The 22,028-nt window shown below is 49.0% G+C and overlaps 1 protein-coding gene across 3 annotated transcripts in view; it reads right to left on the minus strand.

Annotated features, from left to right (window-relative positions):
* Positions 1-22,028, minus strand: part of ACTN4 (actinin alpha 4) — a 68,525-nt gene that overhangs the window by 36,493 nt on the left and 10,004 nt on the right. The window contains exon 1 of one of the 3 annotated variants that reach the window (XM_025213039.1): positions 2,737-2,793. The exons of the other annotated variants lie outside the window; for them this stretch is intronic. Coding sequence (XP_025068824.1) covers positions 2,737-2,778 — 42 coding nt within the window. The 5' untranslated portion in view covers positions 2,779-2,793. Of the gene's footprint in view, positions 1-2,736; positions 2,794-22,028 lie in introns of those variants that run through there. 3 annotated transcript variants of the gene reach the window in all.

Genomic DNA, 22,028 nt, shown 5'->3' on the forward strand with positions numbered 1-22,028 from the left:
TGACACAGATGTGACCTCCGTCACTGCCAAGTACACGCTCCCCAACTTTCTGGACCAGCAAGCCAAACCCCAGAAGAGAACCTGTTGGGAACAGGCCCCAGAAGAATGCCTCCAAGGCTCTGCTCCAAGCCCAGGCTTGAAATACTTTCCCTAGTGACTGCTTAGCCCCTAGAAACAGCACAAGTTTGAGTGAATGCAGCTTCTCCCAAATTCTAGCAACCAGAAGCAGGAGCCCGTTTTCAGTCGTTCTGCCCAGAAGAAAATGCACTGGTGTCGGGCTAGGTAAGAGGCAGATACCATGACAGACACACTGGTATGGGTTTCAACGGCGCTGTGCCTGGAAGCTCTCCAGTTTGCACTCCAAACAGACGGTTACATTTTTGTTTCACTCAATTAACCTCCAATTTCCACAAAGTGACTTTCACAATAAAGTGCTCCAAGTAACAAGCCTGCTCCGAGAATATTAAATGTGACCGAAGCTCCCTGTCCGAGGGACATGGGATAATCTAGACATAGGATGCACATATCTGCTTTAACATATACACAGTTAAGGCCAAGCCTTCGTTTATTCTCCATTGCCAAGTTATAAGGAAAATCGTACAGGTTTAAACACAACTTCCTCATGTTGCATTTAGCACTTTAGGACCCTACCGGTTTCCTGCACTGCAAGTTTCTCGCATACCATGCAAAGTTCATACACAGAAGCATTTTTTAATATATATATATATGGAACCAGCAAAGAGTGGCCCTATATGTACAAAGTCTCCAGAAAGAAATGAAAACCTGCAGGACTCGGGCCGAGTTAAGCATGGCATGCTTCAGTACCGTTTCGGTCGCACAAGGGCAGCCCCACCAGACATGCCTGTATTGACTTGCCGTTAGATTTAACTGCACTGTGTTCCACTTTGCCAGTTCAGTGTACTTTACCACGTCCTAGCAAGTGCTTTCAGCCTGGCCCGGCTAAGCCACGCTTTACAGCAGAGGACTTTAGGGGAAGGAGGCTGCCTTGTTTACCATGAGGTTTGAGAGCAGACAAGCAAGGACCAGCATTTAGATGCTGCTTCGCCAGCCAGAACCATAAGGTCAAGCTGTAGAATGGAAGTTTCCAGGGGAGCCCAGCTCCATATGACTGGGAGATCTGGCAATTACAGAAGTCATTGAAGTCAGCCCTGGTTGGAGCAGGTGCCTACAGCACTGCCATGGACCCCAACATACAGCAGGCCTGCCTTTCATTTGTAGGCAAGGCCAGAAGACAGTCCATTATGCTGGGTTTTGGACAAAGGCTGCCATTCAAGAACACGTGGGAGTCCATTAGCAGCTCATCTTTAGACCTGGCGGTGGGGTCCTGAACCCTCGACAGAGGTTAGCATCATGCTTATAAAAGCGTTGTGCAGTTTTGCGCACGAGCCACGTTGCACTGCCAAGCTCCCGTGAATCAGTTGTGCTTGGACTTCCAGCTCCCCCTGAAACTAAGGGACAAAAAAAGGAAGGAAATGCAGGAACTTGCGTCCCAGAGCTGTGAAGGCACTCACACTGAGAAGCAATTTTGTCTTTGATCTGACTACGGGGTCCCCGAGTCCATCTGTAGCACTGTTAATCTGTGACCAAATCCCATACATTGGTTAGTCATGGCAACTGTAATAATGCTCGATGACCTCGTGAGGCAGCCTCTAGCGCCTGCCCGTTGGGTTTTCCCCAATACACAGCTTCGTGCCTTCTCCCCTGCCACCCGCCTTTGGGAAGAGTCCCTCATGAATACCCCCGTCCTCCTTCAAATCCCACCTGTGTCCCAATAGCTACAAAAGCCTGATGACAGTTGAGGTAGACATCACCACCCATGCTGACCAAAACAGCCTCACGTCCTCATACTCCACTCTACATCCATCTCTTGACTCCTGTCTTATGCTTAGGCTATAAGCTCATCGGGGCAGGGAGTCATTGTTGTTGCCCCAAGACTACAAAAATGATGCTTCTAGACTCAAGTTCTGGAGCAGGAAAATGCACACTTTCTACCCTGAGAAAACAGGGCCGCTACCGCTGCGGGACTGCTCTATGCTCACCGTCTGCTGCTATTTGCTCGAGCCTGATGCCAATTCCACCCTGACGGAAATACAACTACGCCAGGACTGACCTCAAACAAGAAAGGCTGGGTCACCTTCAGTGGGGACACAGAGAAGCATTTGCACTCCAGGGCAACGAGTCGGAGTGGGCAGGGCCTGGCAGGACTCCTGAAATCAAAGCACTGGGCCGCTCGCAGAAGGAGCTCCCTGCAGACACGGCTAACAATCATGCAGCAAAGGACAAATTCATGGAAGCGACCCCCAAAAGCCTAAATCCCGGCTTGAAACTGCCTGGTAACACGAAGAACCTGCCCAGCACCCAAAGGACATGCACCGATTTAGCCAGCGTGGGGCTCCCGGACAGGAGGGGCCTACCATCCACTGTTGGCTTTTTCCCCAGAGCTGCAGCAAGCTCTGTCCTGTGCCCGAGCTTTAGCGCTGAAAAGGGAAACAGGACTCTCCAAAAAATCCCATGTAAGATGTACCCAGGACCCTCACAGGCGGGCAGCATTTGCACAAACCTGTTAGTTCAACGATACAACAGGCAACTTAATTGGGTTCAACAAGTCAGCATCTCCTAGAACGCAGCACAGGAATTTCTCCGATTACAAAAAATGGTAGAATTAAGGTGCCCAATATCCTAGTAAGGGAGCCTCACGAAAACCGTGTCACCTACTGAACTGAGCAAGACGGAGAGCTCTGTGCAGCCCCATTTCATTATCCACGCCGGCCTCCACCACTCCTCTGATGCAGAACGAGGGCTGGAGCGCATTAATCTCAGCCCTTTATTGCTGCCATTACTCACTCTCTGCCCTCAAGTTTGCTGGATCGAGTCCCAGTGACGCTACGGCATGGCACTTCCCTTCCTGGTTCGAAGAACAGAAAATGTTAACAGCCGCTTAGCCTGGGTTTTTGCCCTTCCTCCTAATTAGTGCTCAACAGCCAGTTTGCTGATGTTATGCAAGTGTCTCATTAACCTGATGGGTCAGGATAGGAGCTTGCAGATAATCAGCTCAGGTTTCCCAGCAACCTCGTACACTTTCAAGATTATGTGGAGCGCAGAGGGCCACTGATTCTAACACAGGAGGTAATGCAAGAGGGTAGCACCTGTATTTGCCGAGCGCTGTGTACACAAGGGGGGGCAGGGGGACAGGACAAGGTCCCAGGAAGTCATGGGTCTGCAGCACCCCCACAGCCTCAACATTTCTCTTCCCATGATTACAGCACTGGGGAGGAGCAAGACAAGAATGCTGGAATGTCTGACTCAGTTGCTCCATCAGGGCTTGGCCTGGCACGGTGACAGGTGTGCTTTGCCGTTTGGATTGGCCCTACCTACTTTGTGCTAACCTCTTGCCAAGCCATACAAGCAGCCTAGAAGGGGTGGGCGTTTTCTTCCTCAAGCCAATGCAGGCTGAAAAACTTGGAAGATCCTGGGTCAGGAAGTCTTAATTTTACCCATTCGCGCTAAAAATTTTCAACCTGGAACAGGCACTCGGGAAGTGTGGGGGCAGAGGGTTATAACTGCACTGTTTTTAGCAGGGCAAATGATGGATTATTACTGGTAAGCCACACAGGAGCATCTCTGCTTGCTCTGCCAAAAAGCAAAACGCACCTGAATTTCATCAAGTGGAGAAGCACCAAGATAACCACACTGGAGACTGGAGGCCCAGACCACGAATGGACCAAGTTCCTACGTATGATACCACTCCCGCCAACCATATGCACCTCAGTCTGACCTTGAAACAACTCAGGGCTTGAAGAAGCTCGTTTACAGGCACATTTAATCCCTTGTCTCCATGTCAAGAAGGGAGCCTAACTAACACCCAAGGGAGTGCCCCTAGTCTCCATGCCAAGAAGGGAGCCCAACTAGTGCCAAACAGAAGTGATGGCTCGCCATTATTTGTTGAAAAACCTTCAGTTTTATATCTGCAAGCTTCCTGAAGCTGCTCTGCTCTCTGCACTGCAGTCACTGCCATTTGTTGAGTTCTTTAAAGAGGACACAGCTTGCTTTCCAGCAACTCACTCCCCTGCAGATCTTAGTAGATTACGGGGGAAAAGTGGATTTGAACAGTGCACGTCCACATCAAAGCAGTGATGGTGACCACGACTGCACCTGCTCCCAAAGGGAGCTGCGTAGGCTTTGCTCTCTGCATCGGCAGAGGGAGCTTGCTGTCACCTTACCAGAAGCGCTGGGCACCTGCAGGTTCTAGCAGAGTTCCTAAGGGTAAGGTGGAGGATGAAAGTGATCTTTGAACGTGCTGAAACTCAACATCGCTGGGCCACGTGACTGGCTACGATGAACAGAATGAGCTACACGGAAGCAGCCACGTTACCTAGACATTCCTGGTTTGGTGCCAGCAGAAAGGAATCGATTGCCTTTTATGGAGAGGCAGACTTGAGCATACAGGGGCTGTTACAGGTGGCGAAAGACCTGCTCCAGCAGGGCGCACAGGTCACTGATAAGCAGATCCTGTGTATCGGCAGGATGGAATTTATGATGGGATGTAGGGTAGATAAAAACAAAACAATTAAAAAAAAGGTTTGGGATTTTTTTTATTTAAGTGTATTTTATTTTTTGATAAGAATTTTTTTTAATAAACCTATGTAAAGACAATTTTAAGGTATGTTATTAAAGCTCAAATATATCCTCATGGAATAGGGATTATAACTTCTAATTATGGTATATACTATTTGAGACCATATATATTTTTAGACAAGTTTTATAAATAGGTCACAACAGGCCGTGAACTATATTAGGGGCCCAATCTCATGGGGTTCTCAGAGGTCCCTCTATAGATTAGTAAAAATTAAAGAAAACCACTCTACCCAATGGGACTTAGGGCTCAGTCCAGAAGATCCCGTAAAGCACCTCTGTGATGCTGAGTTTCAGTTCTCAAGAGGTGGTTTTGGGTCTCCAGAGATAACATCCTTTTTAACAGCAGTGTATGGAGATAAGAGATAACAGACCTGATTACCTACCCACCAGCCTTCTCATCTCTCTGCAAGTGTGTGCATACAGTCAAGCCCTTACCTCTCTCTAAAAGCGCAAAGTTTCAAGAAGTTAAATGAATAGAGGATATCAAACAAGAATGCATTTTTTGTAGAAAACAATTATTAAAATCGAGGCTTCCTGACCAGTAATTTAAATTGATGTGGATTTAAATCTAATCCACCTGATGGGCCGTAGCCTGCATTTCACAACGCAGGCAGGGCAAAAGGGAGTCTCAGGAGGGAAGCGAAGCATCTTCTCTGCAGTGCTCTGGTAGAGAGAGCTGCATCCACTTAGCTGTGCACACGATGCGATGCTCTGCCTTTTCCAGGCTGCCCCAGATTTCATCACTCAATGACCTGGGAACCAAAAGCTGCCTCAAGCCAGAGCCTGCCAAGAGGATGCATGTGTGGCCCTCGAGAAAACAAGGTGTTCTCACCAAGAGATCACCAGCAAAGTGAGTCCAAGCACATGGGAAAGGAGAGCCAAAAGCTGAATTGCACCGAACGAGACAGGAACCACCCACTGAAACCTGCTAGAAAAAAAAGGAGATGGAAATAAAGTTCAGAAGGCAAGTGGGGGAAAAGGTCTATAGACTGTTTAAAACCAGGGGTGGGCAAAATGGTGGATCCGGGCAGCAGCCAGACTTCATTTCCCAGCAGCCCGTGGCCGCATTGCTGCAGCCAGTTTCCACTGAGACTCCAGCAACAGTGGTGCCCTGACAGCGTGGGGTCAGGGGTTCCAGGAAGACCAGCCCCAGCTGTACTGGTAGGGCAGGAATCTGCTCTGGGGCCAGGGCTGGGATCCTGCAGCGGTGACGGTGTGGTCCAGAGCTGGGGCAGAGTCGCGATCCACTGCCCGGGCAGGGGTGTGCAGGCAGCAGGTTGCAGCTCTGCCCCTGCTCCGAACCACGTTGTCACTGCAGCTCCCCCACCCAGCCAGTGCTGCTTGGGCCAACCTCCATGGAAACCCTCACCCCACGCTGTCATGGCCCCGCTGCTGCTGGGAAGCTGAGCAGCAGGCAGGGGCTGCTGGGAAACAGAGTCTGTCGCAGGCCCAATCCAGCATCAGGGCCTGGTTTAGAACGACTCAAACTATGTCTGGCAGGCAAGACAATGCAACTGGGCTCACCCTCATCCTAAGCAAGAGGCTCATTTATGACCCAGGGCTGCTGGAGCGGTGCTTGCATATGGACAAAGCTCTGGCAGGACAAAATGTTGCAGAGATATTTCATGTAAAATATGGAGGCCCAGGCACTGCGTTATACATTAGGCTGGCTCTCTTCCAAGGACCCGTCCAACCGCCGCGAAGGAAAGGCTCCTTCGGTTGTCCACACCATAATCTTCGCTCCCTTAATGCTTTTAAGGAGGCCGAGTGCCAAGCTGATGCACAAGAGCCAAGCAGCTTGTCCGTGTGCTTTGGGCAATGGTTTCACTGCCCAGCAAGAGGAGCCGCGCCCTGACTTCAAGAGTCACGAAGGCTAAGCTTCTTCCCTTGCACAAATCACCCAGTGCTTGCTCCAGAGGCACTATGGAAACAGCCCATAAGATTTAAAAATAGTTCTGGAGAGCTGGAGCTGGGTAATTACAAGCCTTGGGGTTCTCCCAAAATTCACTAGGAGCTTATTTCCTCCAAAAAGACTACAGCTCTGCTCCAAGCCTGTGGGATCAACTGAGCCTGGCCAGTGGCAATAGGAAGAGAAGCAGAAGTGTTACTCCGTACCGCTGCAGCTCAGTCTAAGACTACGAGTGTGCAGCACATTGGGATATAGATGCAAGTACAGGGTATAGATGGTGTTGACAGGCCCCAGGGTCCTTGGCTGGATTTAAAGCATCTGGTCAGTCCCAACTTGTGTCCTGGCTACATTTTTCCCCTGCAGTAATCAGGTCTGCCCCAACACCAGAGCAGAGGCAGGGAGATCGAAGCCCTGGGTCCTGGCTCGCTGCTGCCGATCAGCACAGCTCTCCCGCTGGGACCACGCTGCTGTTCAGGCTCTTCCCGCTCTGGAGGAGAGGGACCAGCTCCTATCTGAGAGAGGAAACCAGCTAAGCAGGTATAGACCCAGCCCGCTGCAGGGAGAGGAGCACACGGAGCATGATAAGGCTGTGACGGAGTAAGAGGCTGAGTTTCTTCCAGGAAGCCTGACCTTACAGACAGTTAGCAGGGGAGTGACAGATGCCACCACCCAGCGACAGTTACTGACCGGATCAGGCAGATTACGGGCAGGGAAAGCCACTCAGCCAGTTAGCTCGGGGAACCAGCAGTGACGGCAGAGAGATAAGGTGCAGGACTTCCATCTAATCAGCCTGGTTCTTCTGCGTTTGGGCCTCCTCTGGGTGCAGAGACCCCCACTTCCCTTCCCTCACTGCCAAGTGACTTCAGTGGCCGTTTTCCATTTGCAGCCTGCGTCTCCGACTGGGCCCCTATTCCGGCTGCGGTGCAAAAAAGCAATGCAGCCTCCTTTGAGGCCAGAATGTGCTTTCCACTGCAGCCTCCAATAACCTGAAGCCTGCCTCCTTGAACCCTTAGAGGCCAAGAGTGAACGTGCTCCTTTAAACAGTCTGCAGCCTTCCACTGGCAAGCTGCTAAGCCCCAGACACAGCAGCTTTCGAAAGGAACAGGCCTCTATTTTTGCCTGTTTTCCCTTCAAGCCCCAGAGAAGAGAGGGCCTTTTGGACGATGTGCCCAGGCAGTGTGGACACATGCACTAGGACAGCTGCCAGCTCTCTGGCGTATCACTAACGCCATTCAGAGACGGGCTTTTGCTTCCAAACAAGCATTGCCACATCCAAATGCAAACTGAGGCTGGAGACCCTAACAAAGGAGAGGAGAGGCATTTGTTTAACCATTCCTAAGCCAGAGTTGATCCACCAATTACACAACAGCCACCCGGAGGACACTGCCAAGCTTTCATTCAAGCCACTGGGTTTCCAGCAGTGAAGCGCACCGACCTCCTGCTACGTGCACACAACTGAGGAAAGAGGCAAGGGGACTCCCAGACAGGCCAGACTAAGGTCTCAACCTGAATTTATGCTCCCTCTGGGGTCTTGCTCACGTCGGATGGAGACGAGCAACACACACCTGCCAGAGGACTGATGGGAGGATTCCCAACTGCTCCGAAGGTGGGATGGGAAGTCCGAAGAAAAGACTCCCGAAACTCAGCCAGGCCCCGAGACCACACAAGAGGCTGTCGCGCTTCTGTCGCTGCGTTACGGTTACTTAAAACAGATTTCTCCAGCACCCGGTTCATCGTCTAGCACCAATAAGAGGGGCTGAAAGCTCCATCTGCAGCGGTACCAGCATGCCTGGAAAGCTTGGAGGCAAATCTATTGCCGTTCCAAGATGAAAGAGGCCACAACCGGCACTTCCAGTCTCAGTTATGGTTGAGAGCAAACTGTTTACTTTGCACATCCTGCCATCCAGACTGCTATCAGTGCTATTGCCTTCCTAATGGGTTCTGAAAGAGCTCGGCCTCCGAGCTGCCATCAGTTTTCACTGCATAAATATCACTAGCAGGGTCACTAGCGGGGTATTCAACCTCCAAGGCCTTCTTGCCGAGACATTAGCATTTTCTTCCGACCAAATTTTAGCACTGGCTTTAGTGTGCATGCTCCCATCAGTCACGCAAGCTCCCAGCACTGTCTGAAGCAAGATCTTTTGTTCGTCTGAGCAGCCACGCCGACTTTGAAGTCCGGTTATTGTTCAACTTAGCGCGGTCGCATGCAGCCAAAGCACAGTAATGGGTTTGTCTGGAGCAGGGGAGCAGGCGTTGGGACTTCTACAATGAGCTAATGCATCTACTCTCCAGCATCAGATAATATCTGCCAGCAAGTTGCTAAGCTGAAGAAGTAAAAAAAAACCACCCCCCACACAATTTATCACACACTAAAGCACTGCCTAACCGACATCGAGTGCGAGGCAGCGCACCTTTAAAACTCTTATCTGATAATGGACCACAATTAAGTTCTTTCTTAAAGAGACAGGCTAGATTTCCACCACTGCCCTGAACTAAAGATAGTTCCAGGCTTCCCACTAAAGTGGCATTTGTTCAAGAAACATTTCCCAGACTGTTCTGAAACCAAATTCAAACCAACCCAATGGAGACATCTGGCCAAGGCGATGAGATAAGGCACAAAGGTATTTTTAGAAACCGAGTTCCAGTATAGACCAGGGCTATGCAAGTTTACTTCAATCTTGCAGGTGGCTAAGAAATGCTAAGTATTAAATTGCTGTTTTTATTCTAAGCATGGTAGAAACGTGGTGGCACGCAGAGAGGCTGAAATGCTTCTGAAGTTTGCAGAAGTCTTCTGGAAAGTCGAAGCATTCCCGACTCGGAGCTGGAAGCAATGTAAGGTTAATTTCTCGTCGGAAAAGGAATCTGCCAAACTGTCCAAAGGACAAAACGGACACTAATAAATAAGAACTTTGGGCGCTTGCACACGAGCAGCAAGCCTGCTCCAATGTACTGTAATTACAGCACGCTGGAGCCCAGTTGATTAATCGAGTCTGCTAGAGCATGGTAATTACCTCCCTCCAGAATCTCATATTCCTGCGCCTAAACATGGTGGCGGGGGCACTTTATATCTAAAGCTCATTGAATGAGTTTTAGATAAAGTGCCCCCGCCGCCATTTTTAAGCACAATGATGCTGATACACAAGATGCTCCGGGTGCTTTAATTAGAGCGTCTCTCGGAGCCCCTCTAATGAAAGTGGCCCCCCACCCACCCACACGCTCCCGGAGCACGTGTATAAACACACTACATTTCTAGAAGGCAAATGGCGCAGTTCCCAGATGGATAAGCTTCTCTTCCTCAGCCCTGGGTATATCTGGAGAGTTCCCCATTTGTAAAATGAGGAATCAAGCACATGTTCGCCAGCGCACGGTATTAGTTCCTAGCTGAAATCCACATCACTCGCGGACACAACGGGGAAGCTGGCGCTACATAAAGTGACATGGGACAAGCCTGTAGAAGTATTTGTTTTGTGTCCGGACAAAGACCTTTAACCAGAGAAACGCTTAGCTGAGAGTTCAATCTCCTGCCCCGTGCCTCATCTGACTAAGTGCAAGCACAAAGGCAATATGAACTGCAGCCCTCGTATTGATGAATAAAGCACTGAGCACAACAACCACATGCTCCCGGCTGTCTCAGGGCAACACCCTAGCACAGGTTGAGGAACCAGCAAAGGACGGCTGTTCAGTGACTAATGCTTTGGTCTTGGTTCATACTTGCCTGAAGAGGAATGTAGTCAGGAATACCAACAAGGCGATACCTGTCACTAAATTGACGTAGTGAGTCAAACGTTCTCCTCCCTGCCGAGGTTTCAGACATCCACATATAGAAGGCCGTTTTCCTTCACGGTTCAGGCATAACATTTGGACACCTGTGGTTAGAGCTCCTTCTTTCACTAAGGATTCATCGAGTCTTAGAAAATGCGGGTTGGAAGGGACCTCAGGAGGTGACATCTAGTCCAAGCAGGATCAGCCCCAAATACATCATTCCAGCCAGGACTTTGTAGAGCCGGGCCTCAAAAAAACCCTCCAAGGATGGAGATACTACCACCTCTCTACATAACCCATTCCAGTGCTTCACCACCCTCCTAGTGAGAACTTTTTTCCTAATATCCAACCTCAACCTCCCTTGCTGCAACTTAAAATCATAGAAAATAGAAAGTTAGGGCTGGAAGGAACCTCACGATGGTGCAACTAACCCGACAGAGACCAGGCTCAAGACACTCCTAATCCTACTACAAACAAAGTGGGTGGGTGGGCACAAGGCTGCCAAGTTGCTCCATGTCTGAACTAGCCAGTCACCATTACCACACTTCGAGTGAGAGAAACGCTCAAAGCGGGTCCGCACACTTGAGCCAGCTGCAACAAAACACCCTTGTCCCGTTCTGAAGATGGGCCAGCGCTTTATGCGTGCACAAAAGCTGCAGCCCTGAAACCACACGCTTGCTCATCTTCAAACAAGATAAAGAAACGAAAGCACAGCTGTTTGAGGGCAGGAGGGTGGCTTTTTTGTGGCACCGTGCTGCAAAAAAGCATTACTGAAATGGAGATTCTACACGTGGCTCTTGGAATTTCCTTTCTATCGAGGCCCTGGAGAAATTCTTTCCAGGCATTGTGTCAAAGCTGCTTTTGTTACGGGGGCAGAGGTGACCATGTGCCTTCCTAGAGGAACCGGCAATAGTGTGTGTTGCATTAAGCAAGAATTCTGGACTCTAAGATAGCAACCTAGTTTTGGAGATCGCTCTTTATGGCTAGATAAAGAGCGGTGGGGGGCCAGGATTTGTTTCTGTTGTAACCAAGTCATAGTTTCGGGGGAGGGGAGGGGGTGGGAATATCCCATTTTTTGGAAAGGCTGAAAACCACTATTAGATCACGTCACCAAGAGCAGTTCCAAACACCCTAAGATGCTTTGAGAATCGGGTGCAATTATGAGGCTACCAGGTACTACCATATACATTAGCCTTAGGTCTATGGAAGGCAACAAGCCTTCGCCCAGCAGCGAACCGATCAAGCAGTGCAGGCTGTGCGACCAGCAAACACTTCCAGGTGTGACACAGCGCAGGAGGAGCCAGAAGTGGACATGGCATTGTGAGCTTGTTCGGTGCAGTATGGGAGACGTCAAAGATTCAGCTTTAGTATTCCTACTCCAAAAAATGCTGCAGGGGCACAACAGAGAAATACAGAAACTGTTCAAGCACGTGGGAAGTGCAGACACTTAAGAACAGGTCGAACAAAGCTTCAACACCTAAAAGAGTCCCTGTTCCCTCTGCTTGGTCAAAAGTCTCGAGTCAAGTTGTACCTGCCTCACTTTTTCCTGCTGCAATGCTGAATTTCCAGGGTGGCTCACTTGCAATGGCATTTAGTCCAGGCCTCAGGACCGGGTATATTTTGGGAAGATGTTATGGTGCCTTGGGGTTGTACGTGAAAGAATTGAAGTCTGCAGGCACTTGGTGTCACACCCCCAGATGTCAAGATGACAAGGCGTTGTCTTGAGCATTAAATATGAACCTCGCCCCTTGCCTGAAAGGGACACCTCCAGACTAGCAAACCGAGTCTTAAATAGTGACACGTAAGTGAACGAGCTCCTTCAGCTCCCACCGACATGTACATGCTTGCCATTTTTCACAATCAAATCTAAGGGACAGACAACCCAAAGCAACAAGAGAGGCCGTCAGAGGAGTTAGGTTTCAAGAATTCTTGGCTTCCAGGCTTGTGCTCCAACCACGCGGCTGGCTTGTAAAAACTCCAGCAATTTGGACAAAGACTGTATGCGCGGCAGCAATTTGGGACGTAAGATTATATGCTAGGCATGCGATGCAGGCTTGAGCTCCAGTGCGGACTGGAAGCCATCTATTTTCTGTCGTTTGTTCTGCTGGAATTTGAATATGTTTATCTACTGAATGGGCGCGCGCACCAAGCTGCATCAATTTTGCTGATTTTCTGTGGACATTTAAGACCTGAACGGCTTCTGCATATTTGCTCTGCTTTCCTTTTAAGGCAAAGGAGAGAGGGGATTTTCATACCGACTTCTCCAAGACAGAAAGAGCTCATGTGTGCCAAGAACCATGTACGTATGCATGTACTGGAGGTGAAGGCTGCACCACAGCCTCGATGAGGGGAAGCTGATGGGCAGACCTAATGCAGAGTTTTGCCACTGCAGCACCTCCTCTTCCTCTTGCGTGGATACTACCCTGGAATAAAAAAGTGACCAATATATACAGCCAGTCACTTCCAGACAGGTTCTCTTATCCCATAGGCCAGCGTTTCTCAGCCCATGGGTCATAAGAATATATGAAAGGGTTGCAACCAAACTTTAAAAAATGGATTCTCCTTTAAAGGAGAAAAATGTGGGAAACCATGGGTTTCCCCTTGCAGGCTGGCAGTTCCAGTCTGCAAGGAGCCGCTTGGGGCTGGAGGGGGAGCAGGAGAAGGATGATGAGGCAGGGGGTGCCACATGCATGCGCATATGCACACATGCACGTGGCAGACAGGCAGCATGAAGAGCAGCTCCCCAAAGGGAAGTCTATGGGGCGGCATAGACAATGTGCCAGCAGGGTGGGGAGGGGCACAGGGTACACTGCCGACCACCCCACCTCCTCTCTGGGGTACAGCCCTGGCCGGAGGGAAGCAGCTGGTGGTGGGAGAAGGCGAGGGCAGCACAGCTCTCCCCTCCATCCGTTACTCTTCACACTGGCAGTACGGATGCTGTGGGAGTCTTGGCCGCAGCAATGAGTCTCACCACTGCACTCTGGCCTCCTGCGCCAAGTCCCACTCACTGGGCCCCGGGGGCAGCTGCCACTCCGTGCCCACTGTGGGTGCACAAATTCAGGGGGGGGCATGTGCCCCCCCATGCCCCATCCAACCCACCCCACACATTGGGGGGGCTGGGGCCTGGAAGTGGGGGGCAGTGGGTCAGAAGTGGGGGGCACTGGCAAGGCCAGGGGGCTGTTTTCTCCTTTAAGCCATTTGCTGGGTCAGGACTTACAGCTACTTAAACTACTTACTGGCTCTCCTTACATCAATGTTTACAAATGGGTCCTGGTACAAAAAAGGTTGAGAACCACTGCCATAGGCATCCCCACCAGAGCCACAGGAAAGTATCCATCTGCCACTGGTCTGCTTTCCCTTACAGAAAAGCCCCTGCAAGCAGCTCTGGCAGGCAGATGGGAACCTGAGGGATTAACAGGCTCAGATGAATGCAGCCTCACAGGTATTTTTCTTGACTGACCCCACATGAAAGAAACACAATCCTGCCAGACGAGTCTTCTGTCGGTTCCTCCACCATCCCCACCCTGTTAAGCAACCACTTTGGTAGCTAAAAACATTCAAAGCTCATTCCAAAGCCTTTGTGCTGCGAAGAGACAGGGAAAGTGCAGGTGAACAGTCATCTCAGGTGAGATCAAACTGGTCAGGTGCGCTGGACTCTGAGGGAGACGCACGCCCTCGGGGGGAGTCTGCGGGACCATGTTGGCGCAAGGGCACACTTTACTGAGTCACCTGAAATCCATGTGCGTGTTAAAAGCAAACTCAATGCTGGGCGCAGGCTCAGTCAGGTGCAAAGTGCCCCAGGTATAAACACAGAGCAGCAGCTTCACACCCTGAGTTGACTCGAGAAGGTTACAGCCAATTTCCCCCATAAAGCCAAGCTCTGAAGTGCTCGCCTCCCTTAATTTCCGAGCTGATCTGGGGTCACGCTGTGTTCTGGGCCAGCGATTCTCAACCCTGTGGGTCACAAGAATATATGAAAGGGTCGCAAACAAACTTTAAAAGTGGATCAAACTTTAAAAATGGATTCTCCTTTAAAAGGAGAAAAACGTGGGAAACTGGCTTTTTCCTTGCAGGCTGGTTGAGCTCCAGCCTGCAAGGGGCTGCTTGGGGCCCCCCATGCCCCACACACTGGGGAGTTGGGGCCTTGGAGCAGCAGGCCAGGAGGGCCACTGGGTTGAGACTGACCACTGATGTTCACAAATGGTTTCCGGTACAAAAACGGTTGCGAACCGCTGTTCTAGACGGGTGCTGTTTTGCCACGACCTACTGGAAAGGTGGTTACTACCTTCAGGGCTCTGTGGAAACAATTGCATGGACTTACAGGGCACCATCTTGCCATGTCTCAGAAAAGCTCCATGAGGACGACAGGCAGAGCCTGGAGGAACGAGAGAGACCAGCATGCTGCGGTGATGAGAGGGTTGAAGCCAATGCAGAGCAGGAGATGAACAGGTGCTGCTAAAATATTCCACCCACCTCTCCTCCACCAAAAAAAGCCCCTTTTCTAAATTTCTCTCTCCATCAGGAGAAAGATCTCTCTCCATCACCAGGAGCTCTGATCCCTGAAGGCTGCTTCCCCAAAACCCAAGTGAGTTTTGCTTCCGCTAACTCATTCCTTGAAGCAGCTGTGCCAACAGGCTAACAAGTGCTTTGCTTCCAAGCTGGTACAAAGAAGCTACATCTTCCAAAGCTTATTAACCAGAGCCAACGCAGGGGGAGGGAAGGGAAGGTTAGCCAGAAGAAGTAACAACTGAGAACGAACTGGTTTGACAAAGCCGGGCCAAGCACTAAGCTACTGGGCACGGGGTGTTGTTTCAGGCTTACACCTCCTCCCCTCTGGCAGCGTCACCCACATTGTCTTGACCAGGTTTCCTGTGCTAGCTCTTAAGACAGGAAACTGCTCCTATGCTTGAAGTTATCAGCCGGTTCTTAGATGTCTCAGCAAGACTAAACAAAGCTCGCAAAAAAGGAGGAAAAAACCCGCCTTCCTCTCGACACATTCCTTAATTGCACAGCTGCAGAAACAATTAATATTTACATGTTACTTCAGCCTTCACCAGTAATTAGCAATGCTTTGACTAAGAGGCTTGGTGGGACAGTTGTATTACAAGACACCACCTTCCTGGTAAATAGGCAGCAGAGGGTCTGAACACGCCTTGGGGAAGTTTTCTCGATAAGGAAATTTGTCAGCTTCTTTTGAGGCTTTTCTGCCAATTGGCAAAACGTACCCCGGGAGATACTGACTTCTGCAAGTAGGAACTGCTGTGCTAATGCATGCACACTGGCTTTACAGGAACCCCACTGTTGAAAACTGGTTCTCCTTGTGTCACTGAGGAAGAAGGATCAGGGGACCTGAGGTTTATTTCAGGTTGCGGGGAAAAAGAAGGTGTCGTGGTTAGACTAGGAGGCTGAAGAGCGAAGGCTGCTCACTGCTAAAACCAACTGCATGAATGTGCCCTGGTCGCACCGCGTCGCGTCCCATCTCAGATTTCCTGTTCGCAGAACCCCTCCAAGGACCTTGAGACATGTAATTAGCTCCTGCAAAGTGTCTGGAGGAGAAGTGATATGCATTACACCTGCCGCATGAGATTCAGGTGAAGCAGAACAGGCGTGTGACCATTACCCTATGCTTTAGGCCTGGTGTTAACAGGCTTTCAAGCTAAATTAAAAACCGGGCTGGTGTAGGAGGCAGAGACAGCAGCAGCCGGCCTTGGATTTTGTCGATTTTCAAATGCAACCAATTTGTTTTCTGGAACTTACCCTAGTGATCAGTCTCTCCCATGCTCCTCTTCCCTCATTAGAGACTACAAACTAGCACTGCCAGGACACGTTAGCTGGCCAAAGACTTCCAAAACGCTGCCTACAAAGAAAGTGAGCTAGCAGCCAGTTGGAGACCATGCCCTCGTCACTTCTGATTAAAGTGCTCAGTGCCAGCTGAGTATAGCTGCCAGAAGCCATTACGGGCTGGTTAGGAGTTTCCTGGGGCACTGAAGGCCAGCTTCACATGCCGCTCTGAGTCGCTTGTCATTCTCCTGTAAGATTTTCCAAATTCGCTGCCACAGACGAGCGAGGAAGAGGCTGGGCCATGGAGATTCTCATCATTCTTTTGCCTTATTAGGCTGCTGATTTGATTGTGTTTTGCGAGACTGAGGCTAACTTTGAGGAGGAATGGCAGCAGGAAGTGGCCTCTGGGCAGGCGGGGGGGGATATGGAGTCTAGGCCAGGCAGCTCTAAGCAAATGCTGTTCCTGCTAGCTGATTTCCTGCGGTGCTTCTCAGACAGACTTCAGCCCTCCCCTGCTTGCAGCAGCTCAATCAGGTGCACTAACCTTGAGCTCGTGAGCTCGAAAGTCCCAGGCACCAGCTGTCTTACCAAATTCAGAATCCCACTCTCCCAGCAAGGGAAACTTCAGCACTGAACAGCTTGATGCCTCTAGAAGGCAACCAGATCACAAGACACAGGATTAAGTTGAGGTCTGTAAATGCACTATTTACTCCTGATTTGAGAGCACCAGTGATTATGAAATCAGCATATCTGAAGGACAACCCTAGCTACTCATTCAACAGCCAAAGAAGTCCCAAGGCACTTACATTACAGAATAACCTTCTCACGCAAACCTCAGACTACGAAATAACACAGGTCCAGCGAAGGGCACCTAGTCAAGGGGTACTTTCACATCAGAGGCATGCAAAGCCAACATGAAGATGTTTGAGACTTTGCTGAGATGGGAAGCTCACCACTTGAGCTGATGCCCAGGATTCTCAAACATGTCTGGGTCTAAAAGACTGTAGCCAAGAGAAGTCATAAAAGCAAATTCAAGAACTCAACCTGCTACCTCAGCACAGATGCATCACTAGTAATAAAGGCCTGCTGCAAACAGGTGTGGGCTGGGTTTGTGACAAATAAGTAGGCCAGGACCGAGGAAGACTGATGTTTTCAGCTGCTACTCTTGTCCTCGGTTGGGACTTCAGGAGGTCACATCTAGTCCATCCGCTGCCCCAAGCAGGACCAGCCCCAGCTAGATCATCCCAGTCAAGGCTTTGTCAAGCTGGGTCTTCAAAACCTCCAAGGATGAAGACTCCACCGTCTCTCTGGATAACCTGTTCCAGTGCTTCACCACCTTCCTAGAGAGAAAGTTTTTCCTAATATTCAACCTCAACCTCCCTTGGTACAACTTAAGACCATTGCTCCTTTTTCTGTCTTCTTCTTAACCTGGGTCGCCACATCCTCTCTACAGTGGATTCAAATTGATCCTGTACCTACAGTTGCATGGGAGGTGCTGGACACATTGGGGCATTTGCTATGGTGAGAAGGACCTTAGCCACATCCATAGCCTAGGAAGATGGACGCCCCAGGGCCAGAAGGACCTCCTTGACCTGTGACTCTTCATATCATTCTCTTAGTTAGTCACAGATTGCACAGATGACTATTTCTTCTGCCCTTTAAAGGAAGGGAAGCAGCTTGCCATTACTCAGCCCAAGGATGTAGAAAGTTCTGGCCACAAAACATGATGTCCTCACTACAAACCAAAACCCAAATCTAGAACACCACTTCCTATGGGTTGATTAACTTCTGATGTTCCTGGTTTTAGCAGACAGACAACAGGACCCTGCCATTAGTAACATCTTCTCCAACATTAATTACTTCTGGTGCAATTAATTCATTACAGTGATACAGGCAGCCATTATAGTAGGGAAGCAAAGGACGCTGAACTCGTGTTTGGGTTGAAGACTTATCTATTGAAACAAAAACCCTACACCCAAAAGATAGCGCTGTAGATGACTCATGACAGTATAGCAGAGCAGATTTAACTAATGTGTACAGAACACGTTAGAAATGAGCTGTTGTCTGAACCAACACCTCTTTCAAAACTAGGTATCTTTGTCTTGTCAGCTGAGGCTTTAATTGCCATTTAGATGCACAGAAGCCCACGTTCCCAGCTAGTGAAAAACAACATATGCTTCCAAACATGTAGTACGCACAACCTTGTACAGAAATCTTTCCAGTGACATTGCTGAGGCTAAATGCAGGTTCCTATAATAGTTTGCCCTATTAGATCATGGGAAATTAGGGTAATGCACTCCCTCTCCGAAAGGAGAGAAGTGTTAAAATTAATAAAGCTAGGATAATTTCAACCGTAGCTAGCTTCTGAAAAGCAGAAACTACAAACCTAGATTTAGGTTACACGCCAGCTCAGTGGAAAAACAGCTGTATGTTTAATTCAAAGCTATGGAAGTTTTAGTAGAGTCAGCGTTGGCCTACTGGAGTGTTCCCTAGAAGCCTAAGATTGAACATGCAGGCAAAATTTGCTAATTCATCCAGTGCCTGGAAGCCTCTTTGCAAAATGAACATTTAAGGGAGCAAAAGAAGTGGTAATACATTTCAAGACACTTTTCTTTTTTTTTGTTCCTTCTTATGCGTGCACATTGCTTATCTGTCCCTAGTAAAATTTTTTTAAAAAAAAGTTTATGGTATATGCAGCAAAAAAAATGATGTGTGAAATATAACTAAAAAGCTCTGCTATTATGGATCTTGGCCGAGACATGCAGCAACTGCCATTTTGTAGTGTAAGCAAGGTTTTACTGTATTTGACAAGCAGAGAACATCTGGAGTCTTAAATGAAAGGTCAACATGGAACCACTGCTCTCAGCTTCGTAGAGACGCATGAATTCAGCTTCCAGACCATGAACGGTGCCCTTTTCTGGAGAAGAGAACATTTGTCCACAGAATCATAGAAAATGAGGGTTGAAGGGACCTCAGGAGGTTACATCTAATCCAATGTCCTGCTCAGAGTAGGACCAGCCCCAACTAGATCATCCCAGCCTAGGCTTTGTCTAGCTGGATCTTAAAAACCTCAGAGCAAGCTCAGAGCAATTAGTGGCTATGCTGGGAACAGGACCTAGACCCAATCTGACTGTGCTTCTTGGTATTGGGGTTGGGTTTCAATATGGCATAAAAACTTCCCTTGGTATCAGGGTTCAGGGTGGTTGAGACATGCAGTAACTGCCATTTGGTAGTGTAAGCAAGGTCCAATTTTTGCCTCTAGAGGACAAGATGCTTAATCACTCCCATCTGTTGGTAGGGTACTCAAGTCTGCCTTACCAAAGCCAACGGGTATTTAATACTGAAACAAATAAAATGGTTTCAAACTGTATCGGTATTAGGACAAAACCCAAAATAGTTAAGTGCCACCTCAGCTTCATACAGATCATTTCCAATCTCTCGCAGTCAGTTGCTCCAGCCTCTACCTCATAAACTTTAAAGCCTGGACGGACATATACAGTTACATTCTCTCTGCTTTCACTTGTCTCCTTTCCCCACTCTAAGCTTCTGTTCTTATTTCACCGGTTTTATTTTACTGGGAAATTGTAGCTCAGCTATTGCTCTTGTATGGAAGACATTCAACAAAATTATTTTTAGACAAAAATCTGACAGGTCCCAAGGTCTTAGCTGGGCCCTCATGAGACCCAATCGAATGACTTCTGCTGTCATAGTTAAACCTCACGAACTACAGAAATCAGTTCTCAACAAGTGAGGCTGTATTAAGCTCCAGGGTAGGTGTGCCAATAATCAAGTTCAGATTCAGCTTCCACAAGGGAGAAGTACACTGATCAGTCACTTGATTTGCTGGCTGGTTGAAGCCTTCTACTGAATTGGGGAAGAAAACATCTGAGTGCTGCTAAAAACCCCCCCAAAATAACTAAGTGCCAGCTGACGCAGCACAAGATGAGAGCTTTCACCAAAACAGAGACTTGCTGGACTGTGGGAGTATTCATACCCGATGCTTTTAAAGAAGTTGTTCTACCTGTCCCGTGAATTAGCGCTGTGTTGCAGATATTATCATGTCCTTACATGGTAAAAGCAGCTCAGACCTGTGACAAAGTCGGAGGCAGAAGGCAAGCGAGTTACAGCTGCTCCACTCAAATTGCAAACCAAAATTCAAACCGATTTGTACAGCAATCCTCATGCATCAGACCCCTCACCCACTGGTTCAGCACAGTAGCCGGGTGGTATTAAATCAATGGCTGCAAAACAGGTCATTTCAAGTTTGCTGTGAGTTTTTATCCTGATGGCAAAACTGGAAAGCCTCAGCTGCAGTGAACAAAGCTCGCAGACAGGGAAGGGAGGGGAGGGAGGGAAAAAAAGAAAAATAGATGCTTTAAGCCAAAGCTTTCAGGCAAGATGATCCCACATAGGAATTTACTCCTGAATTTATTGGAGCCTTGTTTAGGTCAGTAATTGAAACCACAGCTCATTGTATTGTGCACACCAGGCACTGTCACTCTAGCAGAGATCAGGTAAGTTAAAGGACTTGGGATCCTTCAAACTCAACAAAAGGTAGTGAACAGGAGGGGGATAGTGTCTCCTGCAACTGAGACAAGGCCTGCCCTACAATTCATTTGTAAAAAAGGCACCAATCATGCAAGTTTGGTTTGGTTTCTTTATTACATAGGCTACCACATGTACTTTATAACTCCCTGGACCCCCCCCAGATTTTTCCATTCAGTCTCTCAGTCTTCTCACGCAGAAAAAACACCGATACCAAGTGAAGTTTTTATGCCATGTTTAAACCCAACGCCAATACCAAAATACATACAGAGTTTAGAAGTCCACAGCCTTGAAGGCCATTTTAAATCTTCCATCTCGCTACATGCTCTCTGAAGTACAAGAGCCTGCACTGGTGGGTGTGTGCGCATACATGCATGTGCATGACCAATTGTGATCTAGGATCTGTGTGTGTACGTCAGTGCAAGAACCTGTGTGCATGTCCTGTTGTGATCTAGTGTGCGTGCATGTCTGTCAGTGCAAGAAGCTGCATTGGTGGGGGAGGGGAGGGCAGGGTGGGTAGAGCCTGCTGTGATTCAGGATGTGTGTCAGTGCAAGAACCTGCAAGGGGGGGCAGCACATGCATGCGTGTGTAATATTCTCACACCTGACCATCTTTTGCATGTACTGGTTAACACAGCCCCAGCAGGCTGGAGTCCCAGGTTGTCAGACGCGGTACAGACAGCTCACTCTTATTCCAGTGCAGGCAGTACTTGGCAAGAGCTGCCTTGTCAAGATTACAGTGGGAGATTTGCAAGGCTGCCCAGAAGATCTGCACATCTAGTTAATGGTAAGTATTCAAATCCTCTAGCCAGCTTTGCAAGTCTCAACCTACAGTTTAACCCATTCCCAGCCACTCCCACAGAAAGCATGCACCGAGTTTCAAAGCGGTATCACTCCAGTGTCTTTGTTACCCTCATTTGCCTGTTACCAAAGAGCTATCAATGTTTATTAAACATGTGGCCAACACAACTTATCTTTAAATTATGAGAAGGCCTTAGGAGTCCAGCGGAGGGCAATGAAAATGGTTAGAGAGCTGGGGCACATGACTTTGGAGAGGCTGAAGGAACTGGGCTTATTTAATCTAGAGAAGAGAAGGCTGAGGACAGATTTAATGGCAGCCTTCACCTCCCTGCAAGAGGGTTGCAGAGGATGGAGCTGGACTGTTCTCAGTGGGGGCGGACAACAGAACAAGGAGCAAGTTGCATCAAGGGAAGCTGAGGTTAGATACCAGGAAAAACTCTCCCCCACAAGGAGGGTCGTAAAGCACTGGAACGGGTTACCCAGAGAGGTGGTGCAATCTCCATTCTTGGAGGCTTTGAAGACCCGGGTAGACAAAAGCCTTGCCTGGGATGATGTAGCTTGGAGCAGGGGGTTG

The sequence above is a fragment of the Alligator sinensis genome, unplaced genomic scaffold, assembly GCF_000455745.1.
Source record: "Alligator sinensis unplaced genomic scaffold, ASM45574v1 scaffold1667_1, whole genome shotgun sequence".
Taxonomy (NCBI): Eukaryota; Metazoa; Chordata; order Crocodylia; family Alligatoridae; genus Alligator; species Alligator sinensis.